Raw genomic sequence first — 21,701 nt, 5'->3', positions numbered from 1 at the left:
AGGTTAGTGTTTATCTAACATCTATTGCTACAGCACCACACATAGTTCTGTTTTCAATCCTTTAAGATATTAAGTCAATATAAAAATGCGTTATTTCAAGATATGAAGTCCATATGTTGACATACTGCTGCTAGAAACAAAGAAGAAAGAAGGCTTTTTCTCAACTACCTGGCAGGAATGGATTTCTGTACGAATGACTTGAACATTAGCTGAGAATTTAAATGATGGTTGTTAAAGAGAAAACAGAGTTGTACTGCTTCAGGATTGGATCTGAATAAGCCATCATAAAAACTCCAAGATGAGAGTTTAGGCATTGTTCTATTTCTCATAGATTGAAACCTATGAATTTAAGAAAGTTTCAGAAAATATTAAACATAGTAATATCAATTAGCTTTCAGAACATCAGTAAATGTGGGTAATACAGCTGTACCTTAATCATATACAATTCCTTTAAAATTGTATTTATTTTTTACACATTTGGGGCATTTAATACAAAGGATTCTTCTTACTTCAGTTAATTAAAATGTTGTTTCTCATGCCATCTCTGTCAATATTTAGCGGTAATTTGTCTATAAAATTACCAGCTTTCAATTCATGGGAATGTTTTCCCCTTATTTTATAATACATTTTACATTTATAGTAATCTATGCTGCTTTACAGAGCCTTTGTGTATTTGATAATCCAGTTTATTGAACGTGTTCCTATAAGTGTTGTGGATAGTGTGACAAGTCATGTGTACTCTCAGAGAATTTACATGAGGGGAAAGATCATTTCTACTCAGAGTAAGGATCTTGGTCCTATGAAGAATAAACATCTATAGAGGTTTCTACTCCTGCTAAAGAGAATCACACTTGAGCCCAAACATGACCACTATGGAATGCTTGTGTTATAAAAGCATGTTAGAAAAGATAGAAAACACCCGTTACTGATCATAGAGGATTCACAGCAAAATAACTTATGTCCAACAAAAATACTTGTCATAGCAACAGTAATATGCCACTAGAAGAGGTGCGTAGTGATTAGTGACTTTTATTTTGATACATGTACCAGAAATTGGACTGGTACTTTTTTCAGAATTTTCATATAATAATATTTCTACGTTTTCTTCAATAGGCTATACTTGTGAGAAGATAATCTACATTTAACTCAGTTATGTACTGGACATTAACACTTACCTACTGGTTGTTATTTTGTCGTTGTTTAATTTAATTCTGCTGTGTTTTGGTTCAGCTCCTTTACTGTTTGGCGAGTGGTCATGCTCCTCACTTTGGAGCTTTACCTTCTAATTTTAGACCAAAAGGATCCAAAAGAGAAAAATGTAGCCTAACAAACATCAGTTCCTTTGCTGACAGATGCTGAATGTACTAAGAAGTTCCACTGCAATGCTGTAAGCTACTCAGTGCCAAAAAATGGGAACTCCACCAACTTTATGAAATTTTTACATAATTAAATATTTCAGATGTGAAACGTTCAGTTCTAGAGAGACTGAATTGTTCACAGTAGTGGTGATAAGAGCCAGACGTCTTTAGTATTTCATGCCTCTAACAGAAAATTATTACATGACATGTTTATGAATACACATTCTGAGACATTGTTTAATGCTAGTTTTAAGTTAAGGTTGTGGCCTAAAATGTGTTTTTTAATCCACTTATGCCAGAGAGATACATACAGTCAGTTGTTAGGAAAAATAGTCCACAAAGAAACATTATTTTTAATTGATCACTGTCTTACCATTATCAACATTCAGTATTACATATGAAAACTCAAAAGACATATTTGGGTTCAATAGTTATTTTGGATGGTTTATAAAATGCTTATATTTGTGTTGTAGTCATTAAGGCCCCTGTTTCCCATCATCACCACTGTAAAGAAAGACACAATCTATGACACTCCCAGTTTCATGGTCTAAGGCCTCTAGAGGGTCCTGTGTAGTTCTCCATCAGCCTGTCCCAAGTTCATATTTGATGGTCTAACATGGTTAATTTGGACTGTCCTCAACACTGTGCTGGAAAACACCCCATGATGTCTGTGTGGCCTTTATTCCTCCATATCGTCTCTTCATGCTGAGTGGAGAGATGGAATATATACATTAAAATGACAAACTACAAAATAAAACTTTGTGATGTGTAGTCTGGTATAGTACGTGCAGTAAATCCATGAAAGACAAGAGTCTTTCTTTTAAAAAGATGATCATGAAAGTAGGCTGTTAGCGGATGTACAAAGCGCTTAACTACAGTGTTTATTCATCGTTTATTAAACGCTAGATCAGTTTTACGGAGCTGAAAACTCTTCATGTGGAAAGTGAAGCTAAACGCTGTGAATCGTCTAGAAAACTCTGCTCTGCTCTCTGCAAGATTTCTATGGTGTGCTCGTCAGTCGGTGGGCGTGGTCCCAGTAGCTGCTCTCTTCTGATTGGTCAGTGTCGCAGGAACGTTGGAGAAACGCCGAGAAAAGTGGAGAAGAGACTCGCTGCGTCCGCAGCTGCTTATAAAGAGCGGCTGACAGAGAAGAGCGGTAGAGAACAGAGAGAACAGCAGAAACGAAGAGGAGCAGAGCGGCGACTTTACAGCGAGACTTTATCTACACACATTTTACAGCTCTGTTACCTGTAAGTACGTTTATACTCGCTTTTTCCCTCTGAGTCGATCTGTTCACCAAGTACAGTGTGGAGTCAGAGAACAGCACAGTGAATGAAAATGGGCTTAAATTTAGAGTTACAGCGTTTAAAAGCTACATTAGTCGCCTGTATATATGATCTTATGAGTGTTAAAACAAGAGAGGCAGCATGTTAAAACACTATCCTGTATTCATGGGATGATTAATCATATGAGGTTTTGACAGTTGTGAGTAGTTCCTTATGAAAAGGACCCGTATTTAGGATTCAGAAATTCCTATAAAAATCTACTAGTATTTTCATACAATTACTGTAGTGGGTGAAATTATTATAAACTGTAATTGAAGTCTTTTTTTCTTATAATATTGCTGTAATTCCCTAATTCCCTGATTTGTTATGAAACTGCTGTTTTAAAACACACGTTCTAATTTCTTCCATGATCTCTGTATGTATCGTTTTAGACACCTGACAACAATCAAGATGTCCTCTGCGAAAGGAGTTGCTATCGGCATTGACCTGGGCACCACCTACTCTTGTGTAGGAGTGTTTCAGCATGGAAAAGTGGAGATCATTGCTAATGACCAGGGAAACAGGACCACCCCCAGCTATGTGGCCTTCACAGACACAGAGAGGCTCATTGGAGATGCTGCCAAAAATCAAGTGGCCATGAACCCCAACAACACCGTTTTTGACGCCAAGAGGCTGATCGGCCGCAAGTTTGACGATCCTATCGTCCAATCTGACATGAAGCACTGGCCCTTCCAAGTCACCAGTGATGGAGGAAAGCCAAAGGTTCGAGTTGAGTACAAAGGAGAGACGAAGACCTTCTACCCTGAAGAGATCTCCTCCATGGTTCTGGTGAAGATGAAGGAGATTGCCGAGGCTTATCTGGGACAGAAGGTAACAAATGCTGTTATTACTGTACCTGCCTACTTCAATGACTCTCAGAGGCAGGCCACCAAAGATGCTGGAGTGATCGCTGGTCTGAACGTCCTGAGGATCATCAATGAGCCCACAGCTGCAGCGATCGCCTATGGCCTGGACAAAGGCAAGAAGGAAGAGCGCAACGTCCTGATCTTTGACCTGGGAGGTGGAACCTTCGACGTGTCCATCCTGACCATTGAAGATGGCATCTTTGAGGTGAAAGCCACCGCAGGAGATACTCACCTGGGTGGGGAAGACTTTGACAACCGCCTGGTGAACCACTTTGTGGAGGAATTCAAGAGGAAGCACAAGAAAGACATCAGCCAGAACAAGCGGGCACTGAGGAGGCTTCGTACAGCCTGTGAGAGAGCCAAGAGAACCCTGTCCTCCAGCTCTCAGGCCAGCATTGAAATCGACTCCCTGTATGAGGGCACTGACTTTTACACTTCCATCACCAGAGCACGATTTGAGGAGATGTGCTCAGACCTGTTCAGGGGAACGCTAGAGCCAGTGGAGAAAGCCCTGAGAGATGCCAAGATGGACAAGTCCCAGATCCATGACATTGTCCTGGTTGGAGGTTCTACAAGAATCCCCAAGATCCAGAAACTGCTGCAGGATTTCTTCAACGGGCGTGAACTGAACAAAAGCATCAATCCAGATGAGGCAGTAGCTTATGGTGCTGCAGTTCAGGCTGCCATCCTCATGGGCGACACCTCTGGAAACGTCCAGGACCTGCTGCTGCTGGATGTGGCCCCACTGTCCCTGGGCATTGAGACCGCAGGAGGAGTCATGACCGCTCTCATCAAACGCAACACCACCATCCCCACCAAGCAGACACAGGTCTTCAGCACGTATGCAGACAACCAGCCTGGTGTTCTGATCCAAGTGTATGAAGGTGAGAGAGCCATGACGAAAGACAACAACCTGCTTGGCAAGTTTGAGCTGACGGGCATCCCACCTGCACCACGCGGAGTTCCTCAGATTGAGGTGACCTTTGACATTGACGCCAACGGCATTCTGAACGTGTCAGCGGTGGACAAAAGCACCGGCAAAGAGAACAAGATCACCATCACCAATGACAAGGGCAGACTGAGCAAGGAGGAGATTGAGAGGATGGTGCAGGAAGCAGATAAGTACAAAGCAGAGGACGACCTCCAGAGAGAGAAGATTGCTGCCAAGAACTCTCTGGAGTCGTACGCCTTCAACATGAAAAACAGTGTGGAAGATGAAAAGATGAAAGGCAAGATCAGTGAAGATGACAAGAAGAAAGTCATTGAGAGGTGCAACCAGGCCATTAACTGGCTGGAGAACAACCAGCTGGCTGATAAGGAGGAGTTTGAGCATCAGCTGAAGGAACTGGAGAAAGTCTGCAACCCCATCATCGCTAAGCTGTACCAGGGAGGGATGCCAGCTGGAGGCTGTGGAGCTCAGGCACGATCCAGCTCAGGGGCCAGTGCCCAGGGGCCCACCATTGAAGAGGTGGATTAGAAAAGATGAACTTAATTGACTCCTCAGTTTTCTTTGGTGCCAATTTAAATGTATCTTCTTTAATACTGATTAAGCTTAACATTCCATGTTATTTAGTATATGGGTGACATAAGGAACTTTCATTGCTGTGCATGAGAGACTTATAGTAACTTTCGATCAGCAGAAAAACAGTCAAGAACCGTAACATGTAAATATCGTAAATATGGTTTACATTTGTAAGTTATTTATTGTTAATAAAATTGGTTTTAATAAACATGTTGATGTCATTTTTTTCTGCATGTACCAGACAGATGGACCAATACTTAATTTTAATCCAAGATTAAACCATAAAGTATCATTTTAGATGCCCTTAAAAATACTGCAGACAAAGTATTTGAGTATAAACAATAGAGCTGTTGCTCTCAACAAACAATTTAAGATTCTGTGCCTTAGAGCAGGGTTTTCTGACCAGACCAGGGGTTCATTTGTTTGTAAGACTGAGATGGATCAAATCAAAGGATGTTTTTTTCCTTTTAAATAAAAAATCAAAAACACATTTTAAAAACCTTATAAGTATGATATGTGTTAATGTTTTTTTTCTTCATGAAATAATGGCCCATTCATAAATCACTGACATTACATAATATCATGTAACAAACCTACCATTGTAACAATGAGAGGGTTTAATGTAGATTATTGTAAATAGCTAACTAGCTATGCGAAAGCATTCTTCATGGCTAAAACATCTTAATTGAGTGTGTGATGTTTGGAGCACCCTTCTGGTGACAGTATGAATCCAGCTTTCTGCAAAACTGGCTCCAAACGTATTTCATTTAAACTATTTTTATATTTAGGCTATATTTAGCCTATTTAAATTCTCCTTGATTTTTAAGGGAAACAGAAAGGAAGCTGAAAGGCAGTTTTACTGACACAAATAGTTGGGAACCCCTGATAGAGAAGAATGACAGCAAATGAAGAAATAATTGAAACTGAGTGTATTGGCCAGCAGAGGTCAGTGTCTGTCCATACTGCTGAAAAGTAGTGTCCAAAAGGGCTCATCATTCTTGTATTTCATTTTGATGTCCACTCACAACATTTATTTAGGTTTCATGTACCAAAAACAGTCATAATTTGTATATTTTACAGTCTCTCTTTAAATAGGCTGTTTAATTATTGTGCCTTACAATTTTTGTACAGAAAAGGGGAATCCAAGACTAGTTTTGCTGCTCAGTTTCCATAGATGGACTGGGGAGTGAATGATATGCTTTAAAACTTTAACAGTGTTTACATACTACATTAAACTCCTTCAGTTTATTTTTCTCAAAATACATTTTTCCATAATATGGGCCTTTTACAAGCACTAAGTATGAAAAGGTGTAGCCTTGTTGGGCTTGTTTGAGTGATCACAGTTATCCTGAATATTGTTTTCCATTGTGTGTTAAAGTTGGAGCCCTCAAACAAACTGACTGTGTTCTAGTAACAACATTTGGTTTTTGTTTTAAGTGCAGTAAACATCTTTCAGGAAATATCATTCCTGTCTAGTTATATCTAGTCATTGTTTTTCATTTGTACTGCCTTGTGTTAGTTTTGATGCTGGAATGTGGTGTGATCAGATTTCCTTTCATTAAACTTTTCAAAAGACCTGAATTTTGATACAATGCAAAGTGTAAGTTGTGACTTAGAAAAACATAAGCATGTTAAGATTATGCATTTCAAACAAGTATGTCTTTTCAGGCACAGCTACTCGGCCTATAAAGAAGCCCTTGATTCATGTTTGACAGCACACCATAATATATTGCTGTATATTTTAGACCTCATGTCAGTCCTAACACTATCAAATAGACTTAACTGTGTGTTGAATCGACCCACCACCTGTTTTGAACAAGTGTATGTGTCTCTTTTAACAGTATGCCAACATTTGTATATTAACAACCACAGAGGCATGACACTCTGAATGACTGCCAAGGTTCCTTTGCTCAGTCATGGCATGTGTGTTTCTCTGGCACATCCCCAGCATGCTGTGAGATAGAGAGACATGATATCATCCTGTTCACATTTAGATAAGCATAGTGTGAGCCCACTGATACTAATTAGTTGGCCTCTTCTTGGAGAATGCATCCACACAAGAGGGACACTTATTAATAACTATATTACGCATATCATTTGAAGCACCGAAGACATGCTGGTCCCGAATGTTGTATTACACTGTCAAGACTACATCTCTTTTTTATTGATGTATCTGATGTGTCGGGTAAGTGGTAGATCAAGTGTCAAAAGCATGAATTTACTACTGTCAAAGTGTGAATTCCACTGATTTTTCAATTTTTCTGCATAATTCAGTGACTGAGATGTAAACAAGGTCATTCAGATTGTTTTGATGTGAAATGGTTAATTGTAGTGATACTGACTGGGATTTCTTTACAGTAGTGGTGTATCAATGTGTGCATCACAAATATAGGCTTTTCATTTACAATCCAAAACCACCAGTGAGCCTTCATGTGTAACATTGATAACAGTAAAATTGTGGTAAATCTGAATAAATATGTTCTATTTGGGTACTATGTGTCATACAATCGGTCCGCTGGTTTGGTAAATCCACTGACTGTTTGCCACTGCTGCTCCACTCTCGGACCACCCAGATTATTGTCCTGCATACAAGATATAACAAGTTTTTTTAACGTCCTCAAACAGATTTTAAATGCACACTTTTATTCTAGATAATAAAGAGAAAAAATAATGACTAGGCCTAGTATGAAATGATTATGTTGTTGATACTGTGCTAGATTGGTTACAGCTGAATAACTGGCTTTATTTATGATCTTGCTATTAAAATTATTTACAAAACAAAGTTACAAAGGATAACTAAAGAAAGGAAGGAAAAGTAAGTATATTGTACCATGAGTGGACATTGAGTGATTCAAAGTGGCGTTTTGTCCAGTACTCTGCTTAACCACTGGTGGGCCACCTGGAGAGCACTGAGCAAAAAGCATGTGGGCTGCCAGCTTTGCCGTTAGAGGGCCATCAGCGGCCTGCTCTCCCCTTGCTATCCAGATTAAAAAAATACAGCCCAAAGGCTTATGTCAAACAAAGCCTCAGGCATCCGACAGAGTATTCATAACCATTTAATGTAATAACTTTTAGAGCGATCTTCTCCGCAAAAGGGCTGGTGTTCCAAAGCAGGAGCTCACATGATCAGGCATTTAAAGACAATTGATTAAACAAGTAGGATCAGGTGAGCTTCTGAATTGTATGTTTATTTTGGATGCACGTTTCCTGTTTTGTTCTGGTGTACTGGGTTGTTTCTTTATGTGTTTGTCTTTATATTAGCTCTGTGTTTGTTGTCATCATGGACCCTCCTCCACTCACCCTGGCTGCCTGCTCTACGCCCCCTTTAGACACTAATTCAGACTCTAATAAACACGACTTAGCACTTATATCCACCTGCCTTGGCTGCTCATTCATTACACTTTGTTGACATATTATCCACTTAATTATACAGAGATTTTATAAAAAAAAAAGGTGGAATTTCCATTTAAAGGTTTCTTTATGTGCAAATTCAATATGGTGGCAGAGGGGAAAGTGGGGGGACAATTTACACGGTTTGGTTTTTGCTTAATAAACAAGCAACCTTCGCATCTACAGCAAATATGAAAATAAAAATTAAATATATTTTATTTATATGAGGAATATGGTATGTTTTTGATTAATCTTTCAAAAGAGCTGTCTGTTTTTATTTATGTGAGAGGATATGAACTTTTCTCATTGTTTACTCTTGTCACTCGTTGGTTACCCTGTGTTAAAACTAACCCCACCATGTGGAGGCTGTACTTTAGTCGGACTAGCTCTCATTGAAAAACGTTTACGTGCTTGAAAATGGTGCTGTATTACAGCCTTGATTAAAATAATATAGGTGTGAATTTTGTGACTTCTATGCACAACTCAGTAATCAAAACAAACATAATAAATACTTACATCCAACTTAAAAAATAAATGACTGAAACTTAATGTTTTTACTTTTTTGGATAAATAAACAATGATGCCTGGTTGAACAATTAAAAGCTGAATGATTAAACTGATTTTAAGCAACATTTTCTAATTTAAGTGTCCTACTTTTTTATTAATATAACATAATTTGAAGATAAATCTGTAAATAATGTTTTTTTTTTCAACTGGTCTTTTATAATCTGTATAGTGTTGCCAGACTAAATGTTATAAAGCTAATAATAAACCATATATCTTTTACAAAATATAGTATTTTGCAATTTTATCTCATTACCATAACATGTTGATAGCCACTGAGTTTTTTTTTTTATTTGTGCCAAATAACATTTTGTTGTTTTGTTGTTTATGTTATAACTGTTTGCACTGATTTTTTTAAAGAAAAGAGATTCAATAGTTAAAGGTAAAAACAAATCTTTTAAAGTATCTAAACATTTTTTTACCTATGTGATGATTATTGTTTGAGGCAGTTTCATAAGAATGAACCTTAAGAGGAAAAAAGTTTTTTATGGCAGAAAAAAGTCTTCATGTTGAATTTTGAGAAATATCTGTACGATTGCTGTGAAAATTTACAGATGATGTTGCTATGGGAATACAAGAACGTGACCAGGAGCATGTTTTACTTAAAATATCCATGTCACATTTTACACTGCGTGAGTTTGTGCTGGGAAATTTGAGGTGCACCTTTAAAAATACAGTTTCCAGTAAGAGTTCTTTGGAGCGATGCTATAGAAGAACCATAGTGGTTGCTTAAAGACTCTTCCAATAGATGGCCAAAAAAACATTTTTGCTAATGAGATGTCCAAAGTGAAGAACATCTAAGTTTACAATGATGTAAAGGTTCTATTCCAATTCAAGGTTATTCCAAGCCAAAAACCATATAGGAACCTGTATTTTTAAGAGCGTAGGCCATCTGCTTGGTATTTAAATGTTGTAATCTGAAACTCTTGACTGTGTTTATGTGTGTAAACATGTGAGATTTCTATGCATGAAATACAACCTCCCTGTTGTCTTATCATTCTCGACCCTTACACCATCTCCCTCTGTGTCTAATGTGGATTTACAGTGGGCCCATTGGCATGGTGAGGGTTCCCCCTTCTGCACGGTAGTGCCAGGAATGTCAACCCTGAAATGCAACCCTGAAAACGATGCCCATGAAAACAAGACACAAGCTCAGGTACGGGACAACAATAGAAGTGTCCAGCCCTCAAACCCCCACCCCACTCCAGAAAACTCCAGGAGCAAAGTGTGTACACATGTAGAGGTGGGCGATATGGCAAAATATAATATCACGATACTTAAAGACGTTTTTTACGATACACAATGTGATATTTATTTTTTCTGACATCTGATAAGTTACAACAGACAAAGTAGTGCCACATTTAAAAAATACTGTCAAAAACTATGAATCCAATGACTTGTATTCAACATTTCACACACTTTGCTGCTCTCAATCCAATTAAACCGGACTAATTATGCTGTCTTTTTAATCAAACATGCAGATGGGATGTTTTTAAGAGTTGAAAAAGTCTATGTACAGAAAAGCATATTGTTATATAATTTATCATGATAACGACAAATATTGTCATATTGACCACTATACACACACGTCTTTATAGCATGGACACATAACCCACTCTAAACCAATGCTCTTCTCCTGTCAGCTCACATCTAAGCACGCAATCGCACACCCATACAAAAGGTCAGTAGTGAACGCTTATGGCCTCTAATTATTATTAGAAAAATAGTTAGGATGTCCATATGCACACTGTAACGCTGCACAAACATGATGTTCCCTCTCATCCCTCCAGGATGTCATCTCCTGTCATCTGAACATGGAACAACAAAGTCTTGCACAGACTAATATTCAGCTCTCACTGAACAAATGAAAGCATTTACTTGATTCTACATTATTTACACATAATAGGTTCATCAACACAGTTTTATCTTTCAGTTCACTCACTTTTGGTAATATAAGTGTTGATGTAATATACTGTACTGTGCAAAAGTCCTAGGCAGCCAGGAAATTTGTTTTAAGACTATTTCTCCTCGCAATAATTGTGTCTTTCCAGTAAAGCAAACACTAAAACAAACATAAATACAGTAACAAATAACAGTGTAGTCAGCACAAGTAAATGTTATTAAAGGGCCCATGTAGTGGAATCAAATTTTCCTCTTTTTTTGAATAAAGGAGTTTGATGTAGTATGTAAACACAGTTAAGGTCTCAAAACATGCATTTAATCATTCAGTTCATTTTTACAAGCTTTCTTTACAGGCAATGGCTTAAATGGGCTGAAAAGTAACAGTTTTTTTTAGCATAGAATTAGCAAATACACAGAGTATGGTTAACAAGCATCCATGCTAATCAAATGAAGACATTACAGACATTCTGACGGTTTACTTATATATTCATTACTAATTTATCTTCAGTCTAGTATTTGGGTAACAGATCAAATATCATATCAAATTCCTGTTGAATGGCTGACTTTCAGATATTCTTGATATTTCATAATTGTGAATGTGTTCAGGTGACAGGTTTGAGTCAATGATGTGGGACACTAAAATGTACATTTTTCATGACCTGTAATGGGTGGCTCGTGAAAAAGGATGTTTCAAGTGTGAGGTGCTAAATGGATTCACACATTAATGTGTTTTTTTTTTCATTTATCAACCCCTTAACATTCTAGGCTTATTACATACTAAGGCTTATTATTCATTAACTACATGGAATTCACTGCAAACTGATGGAGCTTTTCTTAGGTTATAGAAGTGTGTAGTAAAACTTTGCTTGGTCAGGGGTTAAAGTGAAGAGTAGTTGAAGTGGGCTGGGACAGGAAAAACTGCAGTTTTGTAGATGAAAAGTTTTATTTAATATTTAAAATATTTATCTGAACTTTTTTTTGTTGTTGTTGTTTTTTTTTTACATACACTCTTATGCAAAAATGGGCCAGGCCCAAAAGAGCAAAACATTCAGCTTTTAATGGTCTTAACAACAAATAATTAAACAAATAGATACAGTTAGTTAGTATATGACATTTTCCTTTGATTTCTTTAAATGTTGAAGTCTTGTGCGTAAACTTGCAGAAACCTTTTACAGAAAGAAGAGTCAATATTGTTCCAATCAGCATTAATGGCTACAAACAGTTGGAAAAACACTGACAAGCCAGTTTGTGTTTAATATGAGACCAAATATGTTTATAGGGTTTCAATCTGGACCAAAACCATCAGCAAGAACTATTATATTTTGGGTAGTATCAGTGGGACACAAATGGCACCACAGTCATGGAATCATCTTTATATACAGTAAGTTTGTTTTTGCCTGAAAACACTATATAACCGTTAGAATAGTACAGGTAAGCATAAATGCAGTAAAACAGTAACAATTTTTTGTTTTTAAAAAATATTATTAAAGAGCCCATGAAATGGAAAAGTGAATTTTCCTAATTTTTTTATTTAAAAAAAGTTTGATGTGGTATATAAGCAGTGGCATAATTCACTCTCCAGTCCACACAGTCTGTATATGGAAAACTAAGCTGCCAAAATTTGGAATTAATTCCCTTTATGATGTCATCAGTTCAAACACACTTACACATATCTGCCTATTCAGCCGTGCAGTGTAGCCCCTCCCATTCACACTGAAGTTATAAGGAATGTTGCAACCTGAACTGTTTTTTTTTCCAAATAAAGCATAGTGCAGGCCAATCAGAACAGAGGTCATTTACATATAAAGGAGAGGTTGGAAAAAATGGTCATGCAAAAATGAATTATGACAATCAAACATAATGAGTGGACCTCAGGGGGAAAATTAAAAACACTGTATTGTCTTATAGTTTGTCTTACAAGTCTGTGTGTGTGTGTTTGGGGGGTGGGAGTGGGGGGGTGGGTATGTTTTGTTTTCCTCTTATCTAACACAGAGCGTTGCCACAGTAAACAACCCCCCTTCCTGCAGCTGTTGCTCTGTAATGAGCCTCCTCGTGGCCCCGCTCACACGTTGTCTTCCTCCCATTAACTCCTTGCCTCACTTGTCTTTCTCTCTCACACACACATGCAAGTGAATTTATCACAGACAAGTACAAGCAAAGTCAAGCAGATGTCACTGACCCTGTTTACACCTGGTCACTTCATGCGAACAAATGGGGTCACTATGTTCAAATTGTTTACAGAGCTGGCAACAACTGACCTATCCATTTTCAGCCCAGAAATGTGTTGTTTTTACAGGAATTGTTGGTAAATTAGACAGAATAATGGCAAAAATACCATTTTGCTCCCAGCTAAGGCTTAAACCTGCCATACACTACACAATTTACAAAGTGCTAATAGACAGCGAAAACAAAGAGCACCATACACTTTACAGAATTTCTTATCTTTGTTGTCGATTAAGCAGAGAAAGGCTATCACGCACACAACAGGTTTTAGCTATAAAATAATTTTAGCTATAGAATAAGCAGAGGTGGATAGAGTAGGCTAAATCAATACTCAAGTAAAAGTACTGATGCTTTGGTAAAATAATAACAAATAAAAGTAAATGAACCTTTCCAAAAACAACTTGAGTAGATGTACAAAAGTATCAGGTCAAAAACTACTTAACTACTCCATACATAACTTTTTACATGATCTTCACTAAAGGCAAATGCACATCAAGTCAAACTGTGAACAAACCAAAGACCTATCAGGGAACAGCTGAGACTTTAACTAAAACGCCTGAGTTCCTTTGCTACATCCAGCCCTCTTTAAAACAAAGAGCTATAAAAAACAGTTTAAGCATGTATGTATTCTAATATTTTTGTGCAGATATGGATATTGTAATTTGTAATTTATGGGTAACACTTTTTTGGATAGTCCCCTTTAGATGCTTAGCAGATATTTAATTTACTTTCAAGTTACATTCAACTAAATATCTACTAAACTGACCATCATTTTGTTTAGCTCTAATCCTAACCCTAACCTTATCCACAATCCAAAACCTAAACCCAGCCCTCACCCTGCTTCTAGCCCTGGTCCATATCCTAACCCTAACCCCACCACTGTTTAGAATCAACTGAGTTTCTAGAGGTGGAGTCAAATTAGGGTCTTTAAAGGTGACAAGAAAAATAAAACTATCACAAAGATGAGGTCTCAATGAGTTGCAAAAATAATTATATATTGCAAACAAAGAAGAGAAATTGCCACATTTTTCAGGATTTTTAGAACGTACCCATTTTTAGGATAGGGGTGTAGCCAAGAGGGGAAGGTGTGTCATTTATGTGTCATGTCATCAGTTGGCGCCACCGCTGCACAGTCTGTCAGTTCAACTGAGGATGGCATCAAGGCAGACACCAGGTTCTCTAGCTCTCTGGACAGCCGGTGTTTATAGTTGACCTTGATGTTATGTTGCTGGTTAATTTTATGGGCATTTAATTGAATTGGTTAGGTTTTTTTCAGTCACTGAGCTGAGCAGGAGCTAGTGTTGGCACTCCTTGAGGACTGAAAAAGCTAACATGACTAACAGGTTCCACTGTATTAGGAAGACAAGGAAGTACTGACAAAGGACTACACATGACAGTGGCTTACAGCTAGCAGGCTATACCCATGTTACATGCCATTGGGATAGAAAACACCTTAGCACATGTTTATAGATAACTCCCTACATACTACTATAAGTAGAATATTTTGATAGCCTAAATCACCCTATCAGGACATACTACCAGCATTATAACTATAGATAGGGCATACTTTATCAGAGGACACAATGACCACCGCAGTTACACGGGCTTCACCAGTTTCTCATTTGAATTTTCTGTTACACCTTAAATCGTTCAGGAGTTACATTCTGGCACCTGTACAGGTACAACTAACTGCTGCACGATTTAAGGTGGAATTCGAATGAGAAGATGGTGAAAAAGAAGCTAGCTTCAGCTTCGTCGGGATGACCATGGAGTCATTCCCGGTTGAATGAAATTTCCGATATTTATCCAATATTGTACATCGAATCAAAGTCCAACCCATGCCAGAAAATAACACTTTAAAAAAAGAAATGAAAAAATGAGAAAAGCTGCTGCCATGTGCTGTTTACAGCACCATGGTTACGGTCACCACGCGGCCAGACAAACACCCAGGCAGAGAAGTGGAGTTTTATAGTTTTTAACTAGCTTTTAATTTGTTTTTCAAATCTGATATATTTAAATCTGGCATTATTTTTAAACTCATGTATCTCTAGGATCTTTGAGAAGTAGACAGAAAAGATAAAGACGGATTGCATAGTTTTCAGTTTCTAAATAATAATAATAATAATAATAATAATAATAATAATTGGCTATTACTATGTCATGACATCTCATGTCCATGTTGAAAGGCCACTGGGAAAGTTGTTGAAAACCATTGGCATGAAGCAAAATACCAGTGGTTTTCAATTCCAGTCCTGGGGACCCTCTGTCCAACACCATTTACAGAACTATTCCCTGCCCCAGAACACCTGACCCAGCTCATCAAGCAGATATCAAGCTCTTTATGAGCTGAATCAGGTGTGTCTGGATGATGATGATGAAAAGGTTTAGTATGAGAAACAAATGGCCAAGGCAATTAAAGACAGCTTTTAGTTGATAATACAGATGTTAATGTTTTTTTATTTTATAGCATCTATGATCAAATGTTCATTTTTAAAACTGCCTTGCCACAACTTATTGCATATTTAATTTGCTCTTAACATAAAAAAACATTTATACAGCTTTTTTTCTGTATATTTTCTTTATATAGTTTCCAGGAGGTTCCTAGGAGTAATCAAAGTTTGTTCAAATGTAGCCTTTTACAATAAGGAAAAGATTCCTTGCCAAATGTTCTACAGAGAGCACAGTGTGTCACTTCACATAAAGTGCCCTACAAGACCTAAAAACCTTCCTATTTTAATGTGCCCTTTAGACCAAAGAAGGCTTCATCGTGTGGAGTACACTCCCAGAACCGTCTAAGGAGGGGAAGGTCAGAGAGGCCCATGAATGTGCCACCATCAGGTTTCTTCTAGAAAGTGAACCCACAGGTATGACTCTTGCATTTTACAGTGACCTTGAAGAAAATCTAGAATGAACTTGCTTTGTTCAGAAATTAGAAATGTAAGAATTTGCTAACTAGCCAGATATTTCAGAAAGAAACGCAGGTTTTTAAACACAATCCAAAATATTAATTTATGACATCACTTGTGTTTTAGGGTGATTGTGAAGACCAGCCTGGCAGACCTCTTCCACCTAACTGTGCCCTTTATAGTGTAGTCTCTTACTGGTCAGGCACACAAGTCATCTCCTAAATCTGAACTAGTGGAGCTCAAAATTATCGAAATTTGAACATGAATGTTCACAGAATATGCCAGAACTCAAAATATGTTTCTTCATTTTAAGGGCAAAACCATTACGTTTCTTACAGCACATACAGCCCACTATAATGCATTTAAAGCAGTCATAGCCATTCATGATTCTGATCATGGATTCCACAGAGTTAAAAATACAGGTAGAAATGGGCAACTCCCACTCCTGAAGGGCTTAATTTAGCATCACTGGATTTGAGCAGTTATAAGTGTTCAGAATTACCTCAATGTTGAATATACTTGAAAAAGAATGTGAATTATAACTGGAACAGCATTTCCAATCAACTAATTAACAAGTCCTTTTTGGATGAAAATGGTGTGCTGAACTGGAAAACACAAAAAATCCAGGACAGGGCCAACGCTGGGAACCTATGTGGAAGCCTAGTGTCTAACTCCAGTCCTGGGGACCTCCTGCTCTATACATCTTCAACTATTCCTTGCCTTAACACAACTGATTTAGCTCATGAACTGCACTTATGTATTGTATTGTATTGTATTGCACTGCTCTGTGTTTAACTCTGTTCCTTTTTCTCTAGGTGTCAATAATGACTTTCTGATTCTAGCAGTATCTGAGCTCAGGACTGACTTTCTCTCTCACCTATTGGTAACTAGCAAAGATACTTTCTCTGGATAGACAAAGCACTTTTTGTAAGTCGCTCTGGATAAGAGCGTCTGCTAAATGCTGTAAATGTAAATGTAAATGTAAATCATGAGCTGTGTCAGGCGTGTTGAGGCAGAGACTACTTGAAGTGTACAGGACAAGGGGTCCCCAGGACTGCAGTTGAGGCCTGTTCAGTTTGATTATATATTATTAGTACAATACGGGTCAATAAAGCTATTGTAAAATGAATTGATCTGTTTCAGGAAACCTTTTAATAGACAAAAAACTGTTTTGGCTCAAATACAATCTTTATTGTTCTAAATGACTATAAAGTTATAACTATGTTCTTATATATCACAGAAACTGTATGTTTATTTGAAATAAAAATGTTTTATTAACATTTTCAAAAGAGTCATACTCTCTTTAAAATGCTCTCTAAATGCTCATGCTCTCTAAGCATAAACAGGACATTTTCTTCAGATATTTACATTTAAACTAGGCAATTTACATATTATTTATATATTAAATTGTATATAATGAATGATTTTTAAAATAGATCTTTCAAGATTGGCCCCTACGTTCTTCTGTAAATGGTAGAACCACAATTTCCTCATACAACTTATCAGCAGTGTCCCTGTCAGGATCAAGATGAAATTTCAGAAGAAATTAAAATCACTTTAAAACCAGGATAAATTTCTGTTATGAAGAATTTGCTTAAACACTGAACACTTGACAAATAGCACAACATCAGCCATGACTGTTTTCACCAGATCAATGGCAAGCAAATAAAACAGAAGGCGGTTGAAAAGGAATGAAAAGTATAACAATTATCTATTAGTCCATGATGCACAAAACATAATAAAAATTCATTTTCAAAGGTTTAATATACACACAACTTTAATATGGAATTAAAAAACCCTGGATAGACAGATACAGGACAGATATAAAAGAACGCCAAAGACAGGTGGAAAAACGTATACAAAGATGTTAAAATAAATTCTGCAAAAATGTAAATTACACCTTAGATATGACTTTATAGTGAGAATGATATGCCGTATCAAAAAATGTAAGCTGCCAGTCAGGCTAACTAGCGGTATATGTGTTGCTTGCAAGGAATGTGTTGCGTGCAACTTTTAATTGCTTTGTGTAACTATTAAGTTGTATTTATATTAAGTTGCAGGCAACTTGCAACATGCAACTAGTTGCATGAAAGCTTTGCCCTGTAAAGCCAGCCTGAGATCTCTTTATGATGTCATTGACATTAACAGTGTTAGCACTGAGCTGGTTACTGCAGCACTGGTGACACAACAGAGTGCCTTTTTAACACTGAGTACAAAACACTGGTGATGATGGTGATGGGATGCTAATTATCGCAGCGGGAGAGGTCAGCGGAGGTTGATTGCTGAACCCTCTCTGCTTGGGTCAAAACATGTAGGGTTGCTGGGCAACGGAGTCTCTGGGCCTTGTAAGGCTTTGGACTGTAGCAAAGCAAAGGGTTGAAAACCAGCAAGCCTGACTAAAAATAACACACAAAGAGAGAGAGAGAGACAGAGAGAGAGAGAGAGAGAAAGAGAGAGAGACAGAGAGAGAGAAAGAGAGAGAGAGAGAAAGAGAGAGGTGGAGGGTCTTTCTTTGGGATCTCCTCTACCCTCTCCTCTTTCAAGAATACCCAAGGACAGCCCTCACTATTATTAGCTGTGTTAGCAACTGTCCCATCCCAAATGGCTCTTACTGTAAGAGCTTCTAACAGTTTTTCTCTCACTCCTCCAACACCTGATCAGCTCACTCACACACCCCTTTAAACCCCCCTGCATTCCACAGTGTCATCTGATCCTCCTCTGTCTTTTAGCATGAATAGAATTATGAAATATCATTACTCTCAAAAGACTCATCAGTGTCTGCTGAATATAGTGCAGTCTAGTTCAGTTCATGTGTACAATATAACAAAACACACTCAGCCCATTCACTGGTGCATAAGGTAATCATACAAAATGCATGAACTCCACAAGTTTGTGAAAGGATAAAAACCTCTGATGAGTAGATCAAATCCACCTGAGAGTCGTCTGAACATGAGCTTCAAAAAACGAGACAAAACTCAAAAACAAAAACAAAAAAACCTTATTTGTTCAAAGGCCTTAGCACGATCAGCGTCTCGTATTCGCTAAAATCTGAATAGTGATTTAGAACTAGTGCAGAATATTGAATATTTCTTCTTCTTTTTGCTCATCATTACTTTTCTTTGTTTTACATTTTCAAAAATTCATAAAACTTTGTTTATTTACAGGTTTGAATGGAAAACAATCTCAGCACAGTATTCAGAACAGCTTGTTGTGCATGTACAATTCAAAGTGTATTTGTGGTTTTCAGAGCGAAGAGATTGAACTAACAAACAAACAAGCACACAAAAAAGTAAATAAATGGTAACGTTATGCCCAGTGGTTCTCGGTCTGTCAGTTTTCTTCATGTAAAAAAATCTAGTATCATAGTAAGTTTTTTTCCATATGGATAAACAATGTGATTAAAATACATTTCTTATTATTTCTCTTTATTATTATATATTATTTTAGAGCCAATGCAAATATTAGGAAATGGACCAATAAATATATGATAAATATATGTGTGTATATGCAAAACACTCTGTTAAATTACACGTCTTGTGTTTTTACTAAGTAAAAGTTCTCATTCTCTAAGTTAAATAAATAAGTTAACACATCTTCTACAGAGAACACATTCAAATATGATGTTTTAGCTGTATTTATTTGCTAAGTTTAACAAAAAAAACATACATTATAAAATGTGCCATAACTTTTGCACAGGCTATGTTTAATTTTTTTTCCAATATGTTAAATTTAGCAAATAAACAGTAATTGTGCATTAAAATGTGGTCTCTGTAGAGGATGCATTTACTTATTTCCATCAAAATTAAAAAAACTACATAAATGGAGATACAATGTGTTTCCACAAGATACCTTGTATTTCTATTTTTGTAGTTCTGTTCTGTTTTGCATAATTTGAGAACTCTAGTTATCCGTTACAATTTGTTAAAAATTCATGATTAATACATAAATAAAAATGTTCTAAATAACCACCATTATAAGTTAAGAATGTCTTTTTTTGTCCTGTAAATTTGCCATTTGGGGAATACAACAACAAGAAGTTACTGAAGTCTATTCTTTAAACTGTGTCAAAATATGACTGACTATATTTATGTAACGCATTTGTCATAAACTTCACTGTAAAATATGGGTTTTTTATTCAGGTTCAGAGCGGCCTTATTTGCATATCACTGTTGTCGGCAGAAAATGATAAATTACAGGAGAAGGAAAGAACATACTTTACTTTTAATGTGAGTCAGGGGAACCAGACTTTTTTCCAAATCATTCTGGGCCGTTTCTTTTAGTCCATTCATTAAATTAACATACAACGTGAAGGACAACAGGCATTTTCAAATTATGTCAAAAACTGAAAAGCAGCAGTGATATGTGATATTTATGAAACCAGGAATCTGTGACTGTATCTGGGAAATCTGGAAGAAAAAAAATTAAAATAGTGATTCTAGCATTATTTTCTATTTATTATCAATAACTATTTTTTAACTGGGATAGGATGGGAAAACTGAATTGTGTGAACTTTAATTATTGGTTGGATTATGTGCAATTAAAGTCAACATGACTTGAAAATCAGTGAAACGTAAAAATAAAAAATAATAAATAAAAAAATTGCAAGAAAACATTAAACGTGTCTTTTAAGTGACACGGTACAATGAATCCTGGATCAATATGATTAGTCAGATGAATTAACAAGGTAAAAGGGTCAGTTTTGATCTTGGCTTTAAAGTGTTCCTGCATAGTTGCTTCTAGTTCTAGCTTGTACACCATAGGTTTAGCGCAGCTACTTCATTTGTTATCATTATAGACGTTAGACTAGTATTTTTGTGTGTTTGTGAACACGTGCATGCAAGTTTGTGAACTTCTGAACGGTACCAGGAACGCTATAGTTATGACCGCAATGTGTGCATTCCAGGCTCTCTATATGTGGACGTGTATGTGTAGGTGTTGTTCATTACTTACTGGATTAGTATGTCCTGCCCTGGAGCCTCAGACTCAAAGAACCAAGAATAGAGACAAGGTTGAGACAGTGTTTAGAGTTTAACACCATTCCTGTCCAACAACTGCCACACACACACCCACACATACCCTCTCACACATGCACGTGAGTACTCTGAGCAGCTTGCTACCAACGTACCTCATCAAGACCCTTAACCTGAGACGTGGAAGCTCAACAAGGAACATGGACCTTGCAGCTTTCAAAAAGACAATGGCCCTTCCTTCAGTAACCTTCAAAACCTTCACACATTCTTTTTATATCATGTAAAGATGCCAGCTGTCTTTTACATTGTGTGAATATTTCATGACGAATGGAGCATTAGAAATGGTTCAAACCGACATTTAAAGTTAAGAACATTATTGCATCTCCTGTGAAGTTACCATTTCAGAGATGCCAGCTTTTGTTTCACTTCTGTCATTTTTATTTATAAATTCCAGCTTCTCTTTACATTATTCGAACTTTTCCTGATGTGTGGACCAATAGAAATGATCCCAAATTACTTGGAATTCAATCTTGTTACATTAACTTACATTTAAAGAAGAATTACACCAGTTTTTCAAGCTTACTGCAGAGTCTAATCATTGAGAAGTCTGAAAAATCATACATAGTTTAATGAGAAATGTTCCATTTTAGAGAAACTTACCAAATATAGTCTTTT

At 37.0% G+C, this 21,701-nt stretch overlaps 2 protein-coding genes across 2 annotated transcripts in view; one reads left to right on the top strand and one right to left on the bottom strand.

The window, feature by feature from the left end:
• The window catches only part of LOC118821361 (heat shock 70 kDa protein-like), a 33,618-nt gene extending 12,478 nt beyond the window's left edge, over nt 1-21,140 (bottom strand). Inside the window, exon 1 of the mRNA XM_036589939.1 lies at nt 21,007-21,140. The gene's annotated coding sequence lies outside the window, so the exon portion shown is untranslated. The remainder of the gene's footprint in view (nt 1-21,006) is intronic.
• LOC118821363 (heat shock 70 kDa protein) lies at nt 2,453-5,279 on the top strand. The gene is made up of 2 exons (XM_036589942.1): nt 2,453-2,608; nt 3,076-5,279. Exon 2 carries the CDS (start codon nt 3,095-3,097, stop codon nt 5,024-5,026), a length of 1,932 nt encoding a protein of 643 aa, XP_036445835.1. The 5' UTR covers nt 2,453-2,608; nt 3,076-3,094; the 3' UTR covers nt 5,027-5,279.
• Nucleotides 21,141-21,701: the final 561 nt, after the last annotated feature.

This window comes from Colossoma macropomum, unplaced genomic scaffold (genome assembly GCF_904425465.1).
Source record: "Colossoma macropomum unplaced genomic scaffold, Colossoma_macropomum, whole genome shotgun sequence".
In the NCBI taxonomy this organism is placed as follows: Eukaryota; Metazoa; Chordata; class Actinopteri; order Characiformes; family Serrasalmidae; genus Colossoma; species Colossoma macropomum.
This window is presented reverse-complemented; position numbering and strand designations above follow the sequence as displayed.

Excerpts from the sequence above, each read along its gene's own strand:
- LOC118821363 (XM_036589942.1), top strand. The coding sequence starts at position 3,095 with ATGTCCTCTGCGAAAGGAGTTGCTATCGGCATTGACCTGGGCACCACC.